This window comes from Triturus cristatus, chromosome 4_1 (genome assembly GCF_964204655.1).
Source record: "Triturus cristatus chromosome 4_1, aTriCri1.1, whole genome shotgun sequence".
NCBI classification, from domain to species: Eukaryota; Metazoa; Chordata; class Amphibia; order Caudata; family Salamandridae; genus Triturus; species Triturus cristatus.
In genome coordinates, this window is record NC_140585.1 from 653,215,396 (window position 1) to 653,235,784 (window position 20,389).

Sequence of the window (20,389 nt, forward strand, 5' to 3'; positions counted from 1 at the left end):
ACAATCCTTTTTGGGACCTAGGAGGCCACAGGTGAGCACAACAAAAGCAAGCAAAGTCAGATGGCGGTTCCTCCTGGCACTACAGTAGTTCCTCCTCGCAAGGTGCCTACCCTGCAGTGTCCTCTCTTCCAGTTCCAAGTTCCAAGCACAGAACATAGGGTCACAGCCCCAATATTTATATCCCTCAAGTCTTTGTTCTGCCCTGGCACAGGGCCTTGGACCCAGTCCAAACCAGTTCAGGGGGGCACTTAACTAGTGAACAGCATTCTCCATTGTCAGTGTAGGCTCTGACCCCAAATACACCACAGGGGGGCGGAGCCAGCATTGTGGAAAGCAGGCACAGTCCTATTCCGGGTTAGGTGGTACTCCTCCCACTACTCCAAATGCAGATCAGGCCTATTCAGCCTAGCGCTGACACACCCAGCCCCTCTGGAGCCACTGCACCTCCCCAGCCCCTGTCATCCAGAGCCAGACATGCAATACACAACAGGCAGGCACAAAGACACATAGCACACAGAAATACCCACTTCTAAAAGTGGCATTTCTAAAATAGTGATAATAAATCTGCAAACACCATTACACAGCATTTATTACCACTATTCCAAACATACCAAACTTGATCACGCTACTCCTGTCATGTCAGGAATTACCACTGAAACACATATGAGGGAATTCTCAAAGCATTCCTGTGAGAGGGCAGCCTCACAGTAGTGAGAAACCAAATAGGCTGTTTGTTACTACCAGGACAGGCCACACCGTTAAGGCACATGTCCTACCTTTTACCTACTGCCCACCCTGCCCATAGGGCTAGCTAGGGCCTACCTTAGGGGTGACTTATATATAGTTAAAAGGGAGTCACAGACGTGGCAACCACTTTATGTGCCACGTCACAGCGGCAGTAAACTGTGCACGCAGGCCCTGCAATGGCAGAGGTCTGAGACAGGTTTGAAGGCTTCTTTGGGAGGTGGCGCAAGCAGCGCGGCAAGCCCACAAGTAGCATTCAGTTTACTGGACCTGGGTATATGAGATACCACTTTACAAGAGACTGATAGGTAAATTAAATACGCCAAACAGGTGTAGACCAATCTTGCCACGTTTACAATAGAGAGCATATGCACTTTAACACTGGGCAGCAGTGATAAAGTGCTCAGAGTCCTAAAACCTCCAACACCAGGTCAGTAAAAATACCAGGAGGAAGGCAAAAAGTTCTGGAATGACCCTGTAAAAAGGACCAAGTCCAACACATGCTGATAGCACACATCCCAGAGCTCAGATACAACCAATACCGCTTGGAGAGATGACTAGACTCAGACACAATTGCAGTGAAAATGGATTTACTAGTCTAACTCCATTTCTACAAACATAGAATGTGCATATGTTGTGGGGGCTTCAGAGCTGCTATTGAAACTTCAGTCCCACAAACACTGGGTACACATATATGGAGTGGGATTTAATATTCTAGCTCTAGTCCTAGAAATGGTTGCTAAAGTGAATGTAATTAGGGTGGGAATGTGAGATGTGTTATTCTAACTCCAGTCCTGCAAACACTGATAAACATGCATATATTTCAGAGGAAGGAGGAAGGCTACTCTTACTATTCTAGCTTCAGTACCACAAATATTGGAGATATAGGCATATAATTAGAGGACAGATTATTGGAGGGGGTATTGTAACTCAAGTATAACTGGCATTGGGGAAAGTGTATGTAGATGAGGAGGTCAGATTTACTTTTCAAATTCCAGTCCCTAGAACATTGGGGAAAGTGCATATAATATAGAATAGTGATAGATTTACTATGCTAACTTGAGTTCTACTTACATTTGGGAAAGTTTATATATTGGTGGTGTCGGAATCACAATACAACTAACATTGGTGAAAACTGGAAATTTGTGGGCAGGGGTCAGATTGTGATTGGATTTACCTCTAGCCCCACACACATTTGGGGATGCACATATAATTAGGGGGGTGTCGGGTTCAGATATCTGAAAGCCAGTTGTTCTAACTTTGGGGAAGATGCCTAAATTTGGGACAAAGTCAGAATTATATCTTCAGTATAGCAAATACTAAGGAAAGGCACAAATAATTTGAGATGTCAAAAATCTTAACATTTTAAATTATTGTTTTGGCCAGCTTAGAAACCAAAAGAAATTTTGCTAGGAATTCCCTTTTTCTATTCAAAGGGTGATTATTCCGTACCTGATAATTTCGTCTTTAGATTACTTTAACATCCTCTACCTAGAAATTGTCAAGTATGCCAAGAATAGACTCAAAATTATTCGAAATGCTGCAGCTTGGCTGCATTAAAATGCTCCTCGATTTCTTTTTGTTTCTAAGCAGCACCACACATTACATTGGATTCCTACGGAAAAATGCATTAAATTTAGGCTATGTGTGTCTCTCATTTAACCATGAACAAATCCGGTTGAGTTATTCTCAATCCTTTCCTTACGCCCTACCATCCCTCCAGATGTCTAAGATCATCAGACCTTAATTTGGCTACTATACCACCATTTAAGCTGGTTAGGAAGGAAGGTAGATCCTTCCATTTCTTTGGAACCAATTTTTGGAATAAATTGTCAGTGAACATCCAGAGTAACACGAATAACGGCCCTTTTAGGAAACCGCATAAGACTTGGCTGTTTATTGCTATGTCTGCTGTCTTATATCTGGCACGCTGGAAAGCCTGGATTAGGGCAGCCATGCATTGTATAAATACCTTAACATAATATAATCCAAACACAATTTTGTTTACATTGAATTTATATTTCTAAAAATATAAATGTAAGAAAATGACTAAATCTATTAAATTATTTTTTTAATAAAATATATATTACATTTATTAAATGTAAAAATACATTTGAAACTCATTTTCAACAACGATCTATTTTTAATAATATTATTATCATGGTGCATATCATTTTTTTAAATTTATTTAACTTAAAAACCAAATTAGAATATAGACATTTAAAATAATACTGAACACCAATATGTTTTTTTTAAATACTTTTAATAGAGGCATCCATATATAGTTAAATAATTATTTAGTTTGATAATTGTTAACACATTTCATGTAAATTAAATTTCATATCACTAAAATCACACATTTGTATTAATCATTATGGCTACAAACAATCAATATGATAATATGGTCAGGCGCACTCCACTGTAATCCTAATATTATCAATCCTTCTGATGAGCAGTGGGTGGTGCTGGTGGGTTAATCCTTCTGAGAGAGAGGATAATGTCAATGTTGAGTAGCGCTGTCCTCCGCAATAGAGGGGCGTCCCCTACTCGCACTCAAGTAAAGCGTTTAATCAAGTTTCACAGATGTTTTAAATTTTATTCATCTTTTGTTCCCAAAGAAAACTTCTTTTCTTATCCTTATATTCATATCATAATAGAACAGATGCAATTCTTGCACAATATAGGTTGTGTGTCTGGTTACCCAATGCATTTCGGGCCGCAGCCCTTCATCAGGGGCATAATATCTGTAATGTTTTGGAAAAAAATAATCAGTCAGTCGCCCCACTTTACCTTCAATTAGTTCACTCACTGTACTGAATATAAAGTTTTGCGTGGTGATGGCATGCTTTTTTACGCAATAGAATGACATGTGGCAAAAGCAACGGTGAAGCTGAATAAAAAGTGTTAAACCAAATTGAAATAACATCGCCAAGGATTTTACAGTGACAGCGTAAGATGAAGTGACCGATAAGGACCGGTAAAACGTTCATCCAGTGTCGAGCAAATTCCGTTGTGAATGGTGTTGTGCATATAACGATTCAGAGCAGCTATTGTGAGTGATATTAAGTTGTGCTTAAACGATGTGAAGACACTGAGTTAGTGTGCATACACTTACCCAGTTCATATATTGCGTAACTTTGTGTTAAAGAATATAGGTGTATCACGTAAATCGACCTGGGTAAACAAAATCAAACATGTACTAAGTACCAACGGTACGTATTCAAAATTATATGTGGTAAGAGTTTGGAAACTCGTCTTACTTGAAAAGGATGAATTGCGGTGAATATATTTCGTAGTCACAGGTCTTCGTATATTACAATACAGTTCTATAAAGTAAACGCAAGCGGTCAAAAAGTGGTATGCTAGTACCACAGCATGTAACGAATAAAGGAAAAATGCTGAGTTAAGGTGTAACTGCCATTCAAAAATAATATCACTCAAAATTTGTGCAGTTAAAAAACATTAGAAAAATATGCTGCCATCCGATAATCTTGATCGTGTTTTAAATAAAAATGAACATAAAAAATGTTCATACAAGTCTAGCTGATAGCTCTTCTTCTGTTGTGCATGAACAGTATAATTACTTCCCAACATATCATACTATATAATGAAAAGTACTGGTTGGTGTAAAAAATGATGAAATTGACATACATGAATATGTTATAACAGTTTCAAGTATTTAACTGATATCTCAAAGAAAACAACTAAGTTCAAGTTTCTCATTCAGTCCCTTGGGGCTTGTTGTATTTAAAAAGTATATCCAATGGGTTTCACGCTGCAAAAGATGCTTTGTGTTATCACGACCTTGAGTGGGTGTGACTTGTTCTTACACGCAAAAGCGTAGTTGGCAGATGTTATGTTTGAAATTATTAAAATGGACCGCCACTGGGGATTTTTGGTTTCCTGTACGTATGTTACTTTTGTGTTCTTTCATACGTATTCTTATTTTTCGTTCAGTTTTACCAACATACGCCAGTCCGCAGGGACATTTCAATACTTATATCAAATTTTCGCTGTTGCAAGTTGCTGTAACCTTCAATTTAATTGAAATCCCTGTATGAGGATGTCTGATGGTATCTCCTTTTATGATTGCATTACAGTTTCCACAGTTTAAACACAGTAAGGTACCTTTTAATTGTTATGAATTGTTTTTAGGAGTCTTAAGTAATTGTTTCTAGTTTTGAGTTCTTTGATATGCAAATCTCGGAGAGGGCTCAAAAATCCTACTGAAGTCTGTTTCTGTTCTCAACATTGGCCAATATTTCAAAATGATTTTCTTTATACGGTGACTTTCAGTTGAGTATTTAGATACAAACACCATTCTATTGGTGTCATCTTCAATGATTGTAGGTCGTAATAATTCGTTCTTTGTTTTTATTTCTGCTTTTGCAATTGCTTTTTGTACTATTGATTCAGGATATCCTCTGTTCTTAAATTTGTTAATGCACATATCTGCGCTCGTTTCGTATTGTTCTTGTGTGGATGATATTCTTTTGAGACGGAGTAGTTGAGAATATGACAGATGTTTTTTCAATGATGGTTGATAGAAAGAATGAAAATGTAACAGATTATTCCGATCAGTTAGTTTTACATATACTTCGGTTTTGAGTTGTCCGTTATGATTCATGACACATGTATGCAGGAAAGAGAACTGGTAAGTGCTGGTTGAAGCGGTGAATTCAATTCTCTGATCGACCTCGTTTAAATTCTCTATTGCCTCCAACAAAGTGTGTTCAGGTCCATCCCATAAAACAAATATGTTGCCTATGTATCTCTTGTATGTAATCAGATGTTTCTTCCATACTTCATGATTTAGAATGTTGTCAAGTTCAAATCGATACATAAACAGGTTAGCATATGTAGGGGCGGCACAATTGCCCATCGAAGTGCCTGATGCCTGTATATAATATTTGTCTTGCCACTTGAAATAAGAATGGTAAAGAGTGAAATGTAATAGTTCCATTAGAAAGACTTTCAATGAGTCCTCTTTCTCACTGGTAATCAAAAAAGATTCTACTGCTGCAATACCCAGAGGAATAGAAGTGTACAAGGATTTTACATCAATAGTACATAAAATGGTTCGGTCAGTGATTTGGTTTTGAAAGCTTCCAATATGTTAAGAAAGTTTGTAGTATCCTTGATGTAGGTTGTCATATTTTGAACTAACGATTGTAGATGTTTATCTAAATATTTTCCTACCGGCTCATGTATTGAATTCACCGTTGATACTATTGGACTGAATGGTGGTTGAGTGGCATACTTGTGGATTTTGGATTTTGGGGATCATGTATAGGTATGGGACTGCGGGGTTCTTTTTGAAGAGATATTCTTTGTCTTCCATGGTAATGCTGCCATTATCCAAATATTGGTCTAAAATTTTCAGTAAGATTTTTTGGAATTCATGTCTGGGTTCGAAATCAATCGGTGTATAAGTGTTGGTGTCACTCACATGCTCTCCAACTTTCTCCATGTAGTAACTAGTGTCCAAAATAACCATTGCTCCTCCTTTATCGACTTGACAGATGGTGATTTCAGTGTTTGAAGCCATTTGTTTCAGGGCTTGTCTTTCTTTCTGTGTAATATTTTTAGATCTCGATTTGGATTGCTTGTAAATGTTATGTAACTCCTTTTTGATGACAGTTTCAAAAGCATTGATAACTTTATGGCTGGCTGGAGCCAAGTACGTACTTTTTGATCTTAGTCCTAGTAGTGTATTAGCCTTAGGTTGAGTCGGCTTTTGAATGACGTTTGAATAAAAGTGTTGTAGGCGAATGGTTTGCATAAACTTGAATATACTGATCTCGGTATCCAAATGGTTCGATTGGTGTGTTGGAAATGTTGATCACAAGACTCTTTGACTCCGAGTGCCCTTGGCTACTGGTTTTTTGGTTTTTGCAGGATCCCCCCCTGCCTCGTCGGGTGGCCTTCAATCAATCAATACACTTGTAAAGCGCACTACTCACCCATGAGGGTCTCAAAGCGCTGGGGGGGGAGGGGTGCTGCTACTGCTCTAATAGCCAGGTCTTGAGGAGCCTTCTGAAGGTTAGTAGGTCCTGGGTCTGCCGTAGGAAGATGGGGAGGGTGTTCCAGGTCTTGGCGGCAAGGTGGGAGAATGATCTGCCACCGGTGGTCACTCTTCGGATGCGGGGGACGGTGGCGAGGGCGAGGGCGACCGGTGTCTTCACATCGTTTAAGCACAATTTAATAAAGTTCACAGTAGCTGCTCTGAAGCGGTATACGCACGACACCATTCACAATGGAATTTGCTTGACACTGAATGCACGTTTTACCGGTCCTTATCAGTCACTTTATTCTTCATCTTACGCTGTCACTGTGAAATTCTTGGCGATTTTATTTCAATTTGGTTTAACACTTTTTATTCAGCTTCACCGTTGCTTTTGCCACATGTTGCTCTATTGCGTAAAAAAGCATGCCATCACCACGCAAAACGTTATATTCTGTACAGTGAGTGAACTAATTGAAGGTCGAGTGGGGCAGCTGACTGATCGTTTTCTTCCAAAACATTACAGATATTATGCCCCTGACGAAGGGCTGCAGCCCGAGATGCATTGGGTAACCAGACACACAACGTATATTGTGCAAGAATGTTCTATTATGATATGAATATAAGGATAAGAAAAGAAGTTTTCTTTGGGAACAAAAGATGAATAAAATTTAATTTGAAGCATCATTCACTTAAAGTATTTGAAACATTTGTGAAACTTGATTAAACGCTTTACTTAAGTGCGTGTGGGGGACGCCCCTCTCTTGCGGAGGACAGCGCTACTCATCATTGCAAACAATCAATAATACCTTTGATTTCCCCATTTTTATTAAATTAGTGCACTCAATATTGTTTAATCACATTTTTAAAACGTTTCTAATTTATTAAACAAAAGAAAAATTGAAATCAATATTATATTTTTTTAACTTTGTAAAAAATGAACATTTTAAATTAACCCACACCTAGGTGCCGATTCCGATCCGTTAAAACATATTACCGTACGACTCGTATCTGTATTTTTTTATGTACGAATCGTACAAGTCCCGTACAAACAGCGAAGTACGATTTGTACGTGAAAAATACATACGAATCGCCTCGGGAAAAGTCTACGAGATGTCCCCCGACAGTTTTACATACAAATCGTAAAACTGAAGTCCGAGTGCGCAAGTACGATCCGTACCGCCTGTCCGAAAACACAACCGCATGGAAAAGGCCCCGTACGGAGCGAACTTTGTACGACCCCTACCCGAGTACACTTGTGCCCGGGGTACGAGTTGTACAGCCCCATCAGCCTCCCACCCCTCCCGCGTACGTCCGCACCGTACCCCCCCACCCCCCATACGTCCGCACTGTACCCCCCACCCCCGTATGTACGGACCGTACATACGCGAGGATTGGGATACGCCTGGGGTACGGTGTGGACATACGTGGGTGGGGGGTATGCCTGGGGTACGGTGCGGACATACGCAGGTGTGGGGGTACGCCTGTGGTACGGTGCAGACATACGCGGGTGGGGGGGTATGCCTGGGGTACGGTGCGGACATACACGGGTGGGGGTACGCCTGGGGTACGGTGCGGACATACGCAGGTGGGCGGTACGGTCCGTACAAAGGGGGGTGGGGGTACAGTGCAGACGTACGGGGGGTGGGGGTATGGTCCGTACAAACGGGGGGGTGGGGATACGGTTTGTACATATGCAATGTTGGGGTATGCACCGTACATGATGACACGTATGATGTGGGTGATGGCGTGTACGTCGTGTAGTGGGCCCCCTTTTCGTCGTGCATCGGAGCGTACTTAGCTTTTCCGGCAGTTTTTGGCTCCCGTAAAAATATAGCCGTGCGGAGTGCTGTAGGTACGAATCGTACTTGCTGGTCCGTAAAACGCTGCCTGACTCCGTGCGGACGTCGCGTACACGCTGTCCAGGATCAGAATTGTATGTATTTTTTAGCCGTACGGTGTTTTTTACGATTCGTACGGAAATGGTATTTCTGTACGAAGCGTACTTACTGGTTTGTAAGGTGGAATTCCCGGGTGCGAGTCGTACGGAGAAAACGCTCCGTACGACCATTCGTACCCGGGTTTTACAGGATCAGAATCGGCGCCCTATTGTTCAATAACAACCCTTAAAAAAATCCCCAAAACGTATAACATAATAAAAAAAATAATAGTAATGAAAATATATATATATATATATTTTAAACTACCAGCCCAGCTTCCCATTAAACCCTACAACTAGATGAAGTTAAATTTTACCACATGGTATGGGCCTGTCCCCGTAATTCGAGCCTACTGGGTAACTGACTAAGTATAAAATTGAACCTTAAGTTATTTAAAGTATGCCTTCTAGGACTCTTGCCAAGACCTAAATCACGAAAATCAGATTGTAAGTTCAGAAACTTGTCTATGGTCTTAGTGAATAGAGCACTAGCCATCAAAATAAAGTCAGCTGGTGCTCTGGTCGTAGAATCATTGCAATCAAAGGCATATAATGTGACTAGGGCCAAAAAATAAATAAGCAAGTGCCTCAGTTGCATGGGACAGAGGGGCATTGGCATGGTGGAATGGAACTCAATGCTGCTAGCTCTTGCCCCGAAGTCGATTGATAACCTACTATAAGTATATTTTCCCACACATTTACTGCATTTACATTATGCCAAATTGTCTCATGGCCCAGGAGGTAAATATCACTCATGAGAAATCGAGATACTATTTGGAATCATTTCTTTTCTAAACAAAGTACTTCTGATATATGTGTCTTGCACTACGCTAGTTTTTATTACACTATAATTTTACCTATATTCTATATTAATGTATAACAAAAATAAGCACCTTCCAAACATATAGTAAATTCCATAATATTTTGAGCAACAATATCTTAAACATCAATATTATTGTTAACAAACATAAACTTACCCTCAGTGTTTAACCCCTTGAATGCCCATGACGAGCTGGACTCGTCATGGCACACAGTTCTTGTGTGCCCATGACGAGTCCAGCTCATCATGAGGCATCCCCTGGGAAATCCCTCTGGTACGGGCACCAGAGGGATTCCCTTTTAACCAAAATAGCCTCTGGAGCTGGGGAAGAGCTTCCCCAGCTCCCGAGGCCCCCTAGAGAAAGCCCACTAGACACCAGGGATTTTTTTTAAAAATAAAAATAGGGGTGGGGGCTGCCCAAAACGGGCAGGCCCATGCCCCCACCTCACCCCCACAATTATTTGTCTTTCTGCCCCCCTGGGGGGCAGATGGGGCATTGGCCCCTAATCTGCCCCTTCGGGGGGGGGGGGGCAGAAAGACCACTAAACACCAGGGATTTGTTTTTAGTGTTTTTCAGGGTGGGGGCTGCCCGAAATGGGCATGCCCATGCCCCCCCAATTATTACAGTCTTTCTGCCCCCCCGGGGGGCAGATGGGGCATTGGCCACTACTCTGCCCCTTCGGGGGGGGCAGAAAGCCCACTAAACACCAGGGATTTGTTTTTAGTGTTTTTTAGGGTGGGGGCTGCCCAAAACAGGTACGCCAATACCCCTACCCACCCGCCATCATTACTGCCTTTCTACCTTCCCTGGGGGGCAGATGTGGCATTGGCCCCTAATCTGCCCCTTCGGGGGGGCGCAAAGCCCACTAGACACCAGGGATTTTTTTAGAAAGTAAAAATAAGGGTGGGGGCTGCCCAAAATGGACATGCCAATGCCGCCAACCCCCGCCACCATTACAGCCTTTCTGCCCCCCCTGGGGGCATAGGGGGACAGTAGCACCCAATCTGCTCCCGGGGGAGGGCAGAAAGCCCACTTGACGTGAGGGATTTTTTTTGCGCATTTTTATTTAGGGTGGGGGCTGCCTAAAATGGGCGCCCAAATGCCCCCACCCCCCCCCGCCTCCATTACAGCCTTTCTGACCCCCAGGGGTCAGATGGGGGCAGTAGCCCCCAATCTGACCCCCCAGAGGGGCAGAAAGCCCACTATCCATTAGGAATTTTTTTTGCGCAATTGTTTTTAGGGTGTGGGCTGCCCGAAACGGGCACGCCAATGCCCCCACCCTCAACCCCACAAAAATGACACTCTTTCTGCCCCCCAGGAGGCAGATGGGAGCTGTAGCCCCCAATCTGGCCCCCCAGGGGGGGCGCAGAAAGCCCACTAGAAACCATGGATTTTTTTGTTTTATTAGTGTAGGGGTAGGGGCTCCCCAAAATGGGCATGACAATACCTCCACCCCACCCCCAGAGAAATTCCAGTCTTTCTGCCCCCCCGGGAGGGCAGATAGTGGCAGTGGTCCCTGATCTGCCCCCTGGGGGGGGCAGAAAGCCCACTAGGCGCCAGCGAGTACGCAGGCTTTTTTTATGCGTGGGGGCTGCCCAAAATGGTCATACCAATGCCCCCACCCCCACAAAAAGTAGCCACAGTCTTTCTGCCCCTTTAGGGGCATATCGGGATGAAAACCCCTTCCCCGATTCCCCCCAGGGCGTCAGAAAGCCCACTGGGCTCCGACTTTTTTTTATCAATGTGCCTACCTGTGGATTTTGGGCCCTAGCGCAGTTGGCACATAGGGAAACCTAGCAAACCTGTACATTTTTGAAAACTAGACACCAAGGGGAAACCAGGATGAGGTGACTTGACTGGCTCTCCCCAGGTTCTGTTACCCAGAATCCATTGCAAAACTAAAAATGTGTCCAAAATAACACATTTTCCTCACATTTCTGTGGTGGAAAGTTCTGGAATCTGCGTGGGTCCACAAAATTCCACCCACCCCGCGTTCCCCAAAGTCTTCCGAGAAAAATGGTACCTCACTTGCATGGGTAGGCCTAGTGCCCGCGTCAGGCAAGGGCCCAAAACCTATTGAGGAGACATCAAAATTACCTATCACAAAACAACCTGGTTTTGCAAAGGGGGTCCAATTAGTTTTTGGCCCCGGGAATGGCGGCTATCTAGGGAAACCTACCAAACCCACACATTTCTGAAAACTAGACACCCGGGGGAGTCCAGGGAGGTATGGCTTACATGGATCCCCCAAGGTTTCCTTACCCAGAATGCCCGGCAAACCTCAAATTTAGCTGAAAATATCACTTTTTTCACACATTTTTGTGTGGGAAAGTTGTGGCATCACTGGGCTGACACAAATTTCCTACCACCCAGCGTTCCCCCAGGTCTCCTGATAAAAATGGTGCCTCACTCGTGGGGGAGGCCCAAATCCCCACGATAGGCAAGGGCCCAAAACGTATTGAGGCGACATCAAAATTGCCTATCTCAAAACGACCTGGTTTTGCAAGGGGGGTCACCTGGGTTTTTGGTCCGGTGCTCGGCGGCCTTCAAGGGAAACCTACCAAACCCACACATTTCTGAAAACTAGATACCCGGGAGATTCCAGGGAGGTATGACTTGCCTGGATCCCCCAACGTTTCCTTACCCAGAATGCCCTGCAAACCTCAAATTTAGCTGAAAAAATCACTTCTTTCACACATTTTTGTGTGGGAAAGTTGTGGCAGCACCGGGCTGACACAAATTTCCTACCACGCAGCATTCCCCCGGGTCTTCCAATAAAAATGGAGCCTCACTTGTGTGGGAGGCCCAAGTACCCACGACAGGCAAGGGCCCAAAACGTGTTGAGGCGACATCAAAATTGTCGATCTCAAAACGACCTGGTTTTGCAAGGGGGGTCCCCTGGGTTTTTGGCCCGGTGCTCGGCGGCCACCTAGGGAAACCTACCAAACCCACCCATTTCTGAAAACTAGACACCCGGGGGATTCCAGAGAGGTATGGATTGCGTAGATCCCCCAATGTGTCCTTACCCAGAAAGCCCTGCAAACCTCAAATTTAGCTGAAAAAATCATTTTTTCACATATTTTTGAGTGGGAAAGTTGTAGCATCACCGGGCTGACACAAATTTCCTACCACTCAACGTTCCCCCAGGTCTCCCGATAAAAACGGTGCCTCACTCGTGTGGGAGGCCCAAGTACCTGCGACAGGCAAGGGCTCACAACGTAGTGAGGCAACATGAAAATTGTCTCAAAACGACCTGGTTTTGCAAGGGGGGTCACTTGGTTTTTTGGCCCGGTGCTCGGCGGCCAGCTAGGAAAACCTACCAAACCCACACATTTTTGAAAACTAGGCACCCGGGGGATTCCAGGGAGGTATGGCTTGCGTGGATCCCCCAACGTTTCCTTACCCAGAATGCCCTGCAAACCTCAAAGTTAGCTGAAAAAAATCACCTTTTTCACACATTTTCGTGTGGGAAAGTTGTGGCATCACCGGGCTGACACAAAGTTCCTACCAGCAAGCGTTCCCCCGGGTCTCGCGATAAAAACTGTGCCTCACTCGTGTGGGAGGCCCAAGTACCCGCGACAGGCAAGGGCCCAAAACGTATTGAGGCGACATCAAAATTGCCTACCTCAAAATGGTGATTTCAGCCCCACAAACCCTTTTTTGATAACATTTGTAGGGAAAAACCCAGATGCTTTCATTTGCAGCCCGTTTTCCCCATTTTTACCCAAAAAAACAAAAAATGTCTGTATTTTGGCTCATTTCTGTGACCCCTCCAGGGGAATACACAAACCCTGAGTACCTTTAGAATCCCCATGATGTTGGAAGAAAAGGACGCAAATTTGGCGTGGATACCTTATGTGGTCAAAAAGTTACAGGGGCCTCAGCGCCTACTACCCCAAATAGCCAAAAAAAGGCATGGCATAGGAGGGGGAAAAGGCCTGGCAGCGAAGGGGTTAAACTCCCGTTCTTTTTGTACTCAAGATAATTTGACCTCGATATCACGGTCAAACAATATTCTATAGTTGATATTCAGGAGCCATAACTCCCTTCTGCTAATTACTCTTATCTTTCATCTTTCTCTGTTCATTTTGGTTCTGATAGTTGCACTTTCCAGAGAACAGTTGTGTTCAAGTTCCCCTCTACATACAGTCCACCTTCTGATTCTACTTTCAGACAGGACGCAGCTGCCTTTATATTTGGCTTTAAGATGACACTCACACAGTATACCATTGTACCAGACCCTGGTTACAATACAAGATGGTAAGACTTTTCCCAATTCTCCAGTTCTCATTTCCTTTGACGAGAATGCTGACCATTTCTGCCCCTTTCCCATTCCCAGACCTTTTGGTGTTATTGGGGACTGACTGTGACTGACCTGACCACCTCGAATCTGCATGGTGTAACTTTGGCCCAATTACGAAGATGGTCAGACCAGCGTCTGACCGCTAGCGCAGCAGGTTTGGGGCCGACCAACAAGCAGTCAGTGGTCTCACCCGAAAAATTATGATGCAACAACCATGTTGGTGGTCAGAATCATGGCTTTTTCCATTGCTGTGTGTGATGTGGCCTTAAAAGGGCCCCAACACTAGTCACAATGGAAAAAGGGATGTTTTGAAACATCGATGCCCCGTGTGTGCCTGGCACATGGGACATATTTGTTTGGGGGGCACCATTGGGGCCCACTATCCCTCATGGCAGAGGCTCATGGGGGACAGGGTCCCTGCTAGCAGCCCCCACAGTCCCTTCCCGGCAGCCTTTCCATGGCGGTCAGACCTCCATGGAAAGGCTGTCGGAAAGGGACATTGTAATCTCTATGGCACCACCCCTTTTGTAGGGAATACAATCCGGCCAACGGGCCGATGGGCTCCCTGAATCCGTCAAAAGCGTTGGTCGGTCCGTCCGACTGATGTGGTCAAACCAACCACATCATAATGTGCCGGTCGTTCGACTCTGCTGGATGTCGGTTGGACCACCACTGGGAGCCTGTCGGTGGCGTTCCGACCGACATTCTAAATAGGCCCTTTCTTTTCTTTTTATACACTTAATATCAGTTTAGTTCTTTGTACATCCTTAGCTGGGAATTACAGTTTTCCTTGTACCGTGCTGTTTGAACCCCACAGTCGAAACCTGGTAGCTTTCTCTCTTCCCGTTACTGAAAACAATCGCCCATTTCATCTGTTATATTACTATTTTCTCCGTCTGCCATTCCACAGGTTACTTTATGCTTTCACATTAAATGGTATTCCTCTATTTCCCTAGTATTATGTTATTAATGCTGTTTCCTTAATTGTCTTGGTGTGGACCAAAATCGTGCGGGTATAATATATGTCCATTTCTCTCACCAACAATCTGAACAACAGGCTTGTTTTGATCCTCTTTCTACTTTTATTTGGGCTCACACATATTTTTATCGTGTTTGATAATACGAGGAATTAGGACACCAATATATTTGTGTGATCATATATTGTTTCATTATTGTTGTCTCCGTTATTTTTGCAGCCCTGAAAGTCAGTATTGATGAAACACGTGCGCCTATCTACCGGAATGTAAAAGAATATCATTTCCATTGGAAGTAAATTGGGAGTTGACTAGGGATGTGCGATAACTCGCAGCTGACATTTCCTTTTTGAAATAAATGATTTGTTCTCGCATGAGCTGGAGGCGTACACATTCTTGGTAGTAATGCCCTGTGTGTAACACATGAGGGATGCTCATTCTGTTTCAAACTTTCGTGTTGTGGCAGAACTCTACTTCCATTTACAAAGAGTAAAAGAGAAGACTGGCTTTTTAAAAGCTGGTGAAAATCCAGATTGCCTGAGGTTTTTTTAATGGCATGGGGGGGTCTATGCCGGGTATTCTAATACGCCACATTTTGACCAGCATAAGTCCATTTTAGTAGGGACAGAAACATCTACGATTCACAAAATTACTAGCAAGCCGTCGTTTTCATGATGTTAATAACACCTCAGAAAAGTAAGTTAAAATAATATAGCCATGCCGAGATGCAATGTATAATTGTCGCCCTAAGGCTATGTACCTGACGCATCAAGAAAATACATGTATTGCTTATTTGAGAGGTATTTTTAAAATGTTAATACTGTATCACAATGTTAATCAACAAAACGTATCAGAATGTTTGTACTTTGTTAAAAAAGAAACACAAAGATAGCATGTTCTTAGTTAATGAATGCATATGGCTTATTACAACTTGTTACTAGGACAGTGTTTTCTACACAAGTCTGTGCATGATTGTCTGGGACAATTCTAGTTTTAAAAGCAATAATTTAGATCAGAGTTTTGGACCCTACGGGGATCAAGTAATGGATGAAGGCAAAATGTAGCACAAAATATATCAGGGTATCATTTTAATGCAAATTGTATGGACTTTCTTACAGAAACAATGCAAGCGACTGTGGTGTACAAGTGCAGAAGGAGTTGATAAGGGCTGTCGTACTCAGCATATGCCTTTAGCAGATGGGACTGACTGTGGACGGGGAATGGTAAGAGTTGACATTGTTGAACTAAGACTTCTTTCATCAATTTTCATTAAGGTTTACAAATTGTGGCTTACAGTGCATTCCGATCTTCAGCTTTTCACCGGTTTTCACAGCAGATACATATAAATATTTAGTCAAACATGTTTTGATTTGAATACCTATTTGTGTATATGTGCACCACTGATTGCAGAGTTCCTGTGATAGAAAAGGTGCATTTTAAATAAACACTTATCGATGCAAATATAGCATTTTGGACTATGCCACGATCATGTATGTGGACAGCTAGTGGATTCTGGAAAATATAACGCATGTTCAATAGGTTGAGCAGGAGCAGCAGCTTTGCTTCTGTTGGGAACTGCTGCTGACATGATTCAAGCATGTGCTTGGGGAGCGTCCTCCATTGAATGCATCAGGCATCATGTCTATTCGATCGCTTGCCCCTCTGTGAAAAGGTGGAATTTAAGAACGCAGCTTAATACTTAAGCCAAGTGGACACCTAACAATCCCTGCTGACACATGTCTACAGATTTATATGACATTCACATTAATAAATACATACCAACTTGCATAAATTAGGTCTTTTAATAGCTGACATCTGGAAGTAAACAGGCTGATACCATTTGTTCATTAAATCTTCTCAGAGCTAGTCTTGTCATAGGCAAATATACACCAACATCCTCCCTCTTAAATATTTAATTTTCAGCCTTTTTGTTTATTAAAAAGGAACTATTTGTGTGAAAAGCACTTAGGTCCTCATTATGTGTTACCCAGAGCGGTATCCCTTGTGGTGAATGCTGCTGCTGTGATTTTGTGTGATCTAGTTTGCCCGGACTCAGGATTACCAGATCTTCAAGTTCCTTTCCTGACAATGCTGAACTAGTAGAAGAATAAGTGTCGGCGCCCAAAGTTCTGCTCAAAGTCCCCAGCTGGCACTACCAAATGTCAAAGATGCCAAATACCAAAGCTGTGTAGTCTTGATATCACCTCATGCCTCTTTCCTCTAACACCAGACACTTTCCTTGCATTTATCTCACTCTTTAGGTTCTTTTTCATCCTTGCTTTCTTCCTTTGTCACTCTTTTTGTGTATTTTTCTTCCTCCTTCTTTCCCCATTAGTCTTAGTCTCTTGCGCTGGGTCAAAGTTAGATGAGGAAAAATATGTGTTAGTCCTTGTAAATGAATGTCGGAGGGCCCCACCTGAAATCACCTGCTTAAAATAAGCCCTGATTCCTGATAATCCCAGGCCCTGTTTTATTGGATGCAGATCTGCATCCAGTGAAATTGTGGCATGAGATCTGATCAGAGGCACAGCCAAACCACATCCCATGTAACACCATGGGAGGATAAGGGGGCAGGAAATACTCCACGGAGCATTGTACTGCACTGCCATGCCCACCTCTACCCCAGCCACACAGCAGTACATCCACCCCCATTTAACATCTGTGGTGGTAAATGTCTGTAGAAAAGAATGAGGGAAAACATGCATAAAAGGACCTGGTGTTCAAGGGTATGCATGCTAATTCCAGTTTGGGATACAATACCTTTGAATACACATTTGATGCGAGAATACAGGATGGAAGAGGAGATATTGGAACAATTGTACCCCACACCAAATTAATGTCAACTTTTAATCAAGCTTTTCTTTAGTGTAGCTTCACGTTTCTTAACATAAATGTTTGCTTAAAAACCAGTGTGTTAACATCCTCAAATTTAATGGTGTTGGAAATCCACTCTATTTAACTTCTGTTACCCTGTTTATCTTTGATATAGTAGTACGTTTGAACAGTACTTACAGTCCGAATATCAGAAAATAAACGGTATCAGATGCCATGAATACCTGGCAATGGATTCTAGAGACTGAAAACATTTTTTACCCTCTTCAGGACCACAATTCCAAATGGATCTTCTCATTTTCTCCAATAGTTCAGAGGATACTCTATTTCTTGGGAACACTCCCTTCTAACCAGACCTGATTTTTATTTTGCTTCAAGTGGTCGGCTCTCCTCGATTGGTCTTGAACCCTCTTCTGCTTTATGGAGTTAGCAAGAGACAAGTTAACTGAGTTGGTGGCAGTTGATTTTCAGTTTCAGCTTCTTTATTATTGCTATATTCTTTTCAAGAGGTGACAAAAGATAGTCAAAACGTAATTAACATACACTACACACTGAGTTTAAAATAATAAAGGGAAAACCGTCATCATTAATGTCTAACCTTATTATTTGTACACTTCAACCATAGGAAAGTTCCATAGTCTTTAGGCGCTAGTTATTAATCAGTGTATAGTAATGAGTAGTAGAGTCATTTAATATCCTAAAACATTAATAAATATACACTTAAAAACTTTAAATACAGATTAGCAAATAGAGGAGTAGGGTGGAGACAGTACAAATATAAATGTATCCTCCACAGATCTAAAGCTTTTCCTTACGAGTAGTCGTGAAGCAATTTTCTTCAAGATATACCAAGGGCCGGTCACACAAAAAGATTCAGATCTTAGGTGCCTGATGTCCATAGAGCACACATTTGCACTTCAGGAGGAATGCAAACACACGCTCCCGTCTATACCCTCAGTGGTAACCCACCTGTTCACATGAGAATAAACAAAATGGTAAACTTTTTGTTCCTCTGCCATGAATGAGTAAGGTTATGGTTTACCCAGTGCATCTGATTCTAACATATACAACTTATGTTTGAATAGGGCTCAATATCTAAACTGCGGCTTACATACAGGATCCTCTTCTTCAACAGGCATTTCATCTGATTGACAGTACTACATCTCTGATGATCATCCTGTGTACATTAAAATCGGTTGAGTGCAACATTTTGATTACTGTAGAAATGAGAGTTCTGACCAGTTACCTCTTTCGTTCAATTTTAACATGGCCTCAGAAAGTGTGAGATCCAGCATGAATAACTCTACAACCCTATCTAATTATGGCAGCCACTGCTTTACATATTACTTGATAACCCAAGTTCTAAGCATATTACCTATATGGGAACAGATTACTTCGAGGAGCAAAAACCGAGCAGTACTTTTCCTCAGCCATATTCAATACGAATAAGGGACTGTTCAGCTGCATAGAGAAGTGTCATAAAACCTTTGTTGTGTATTTCAATAATTTAAGAAAGTGCCTTTAATCCACCCATATTTCTAAAGGGATGAATCCTTCCACCATGAGCAATGGTCTTACTATATTGCTGTTTTATGTGAGTGGTATAATTTAGACCGTAAGAGAACCTTTCACTTTCCACAACTTTTCCTTTCCCAATTACCGCCTGAATGAGATACTTGGATATCTGTCACTGAAGGTTGTGAGCCCACTCTTTGATATATTGATCTTTAACCCCTTCCCCGCTCATGACGGAACCACTCCGTCATGAGCCACGGTTGCGCTGTGCTCATGACGGAGTGGTTCCGTCATGCTGCGGCCGTTGGCCGCCGCTCCGCCCACGCGGCGCTAATTCCCCGCTTTTGCGTGCGATTAGCGCAGTGGGCGGAGACGTGACGGAACCACTCCGTCATGAGCATAGCTCAACCGTGGCTCGTGACGCAGTGGTTCCGTCACGAGCACAGCGCCACCGCGCTGCCCCCAAACCCCCCCCCAGAACCGCAGCGGAATTCCTGCCGCGGCGAAGGGGTTAAAGAGTGCTGGTTAGCATAATAGTATAATTCATCCAGGCCATGATGAAGCCCTGTTGATGTTATGTCCGGCGGAGCTACATCATAAGCTTACATCAATGTGTGCAACTGGTGTGATCTGAGCTTGAAGGAAGTTTATGCAGTCTGGGAAAATCATATAAGCACAGGGAAAATAACAAAGGAATCAACAGGCAACCTTGTTTCTCAATTCTTCAAATTTATACAAGTCATGAAACATTGATTTGGGTCAAATTAAAATCTTGCTCCTTGTGTACATGGTCAGGGCAATCAGTGATTTTAGAAACCCAGAAGGGATCGCAAGTGTCTGCAACTTATGCCATAAAGTGGGCTTGTCCATGCATTAAAAGCCATGGACAAGCCAATAAGACCGCACAGACCCACGCTGCCCTCTAATTAAACCATATTTATCTAACAATGTATGTACCACAGCAATAATCTTGATGGCAAAGTTGGCCCCAAAACCTGAATGTTCAAATAGGATTATTCCATTCTCCAATAGTCAACTCTGTAATTGTTTAGTTTAGCAAATAACTTTCAGGAAAGATCTAGAAGTGCACACTGTCTATAACTTTGCGACACATTTCAAGACCCTCTTTATAAATAGTACCATGATCTATGGTCTGCACTCACGAACTGTACTCAGGAATCTTGCACAGTGTGTCCAGCGAAGATACAAAGCCACTCTCAAAGTGGTGCCAAAGGTCTGCACTCAACATATGCAGAA

The 20,389-nt window shown here is 42.9% G+C and overlaps 1 protein-coding gene across 3 annotated transcripts in view; it reads left to right on the forward strand.

The window, feature by feature from the left end:
- ADAMTS20 (ADAM metallopeptidase with thrombospondin type 1 motif 20) overlaps nt 1-20,389 on the forward strand; it is a 1,386,529-nt gene that overhangs the window by 541,268 nt on the left and 824,872 nt on the right. For all 3 annotated transcript variants that reach the window (XM_085653052.1, XM_085653051.1, XM_085653053.1), the window contains one exon: nt 15,904-16,008. In XM_085653052.1, the coding sequence (XP_085509178.1) occupies nt 15,904-16,008 (105 nt within the window). The remainder of the gene's footprint in view (nt 1-15,903; nt 16,009-20,389) is intronic.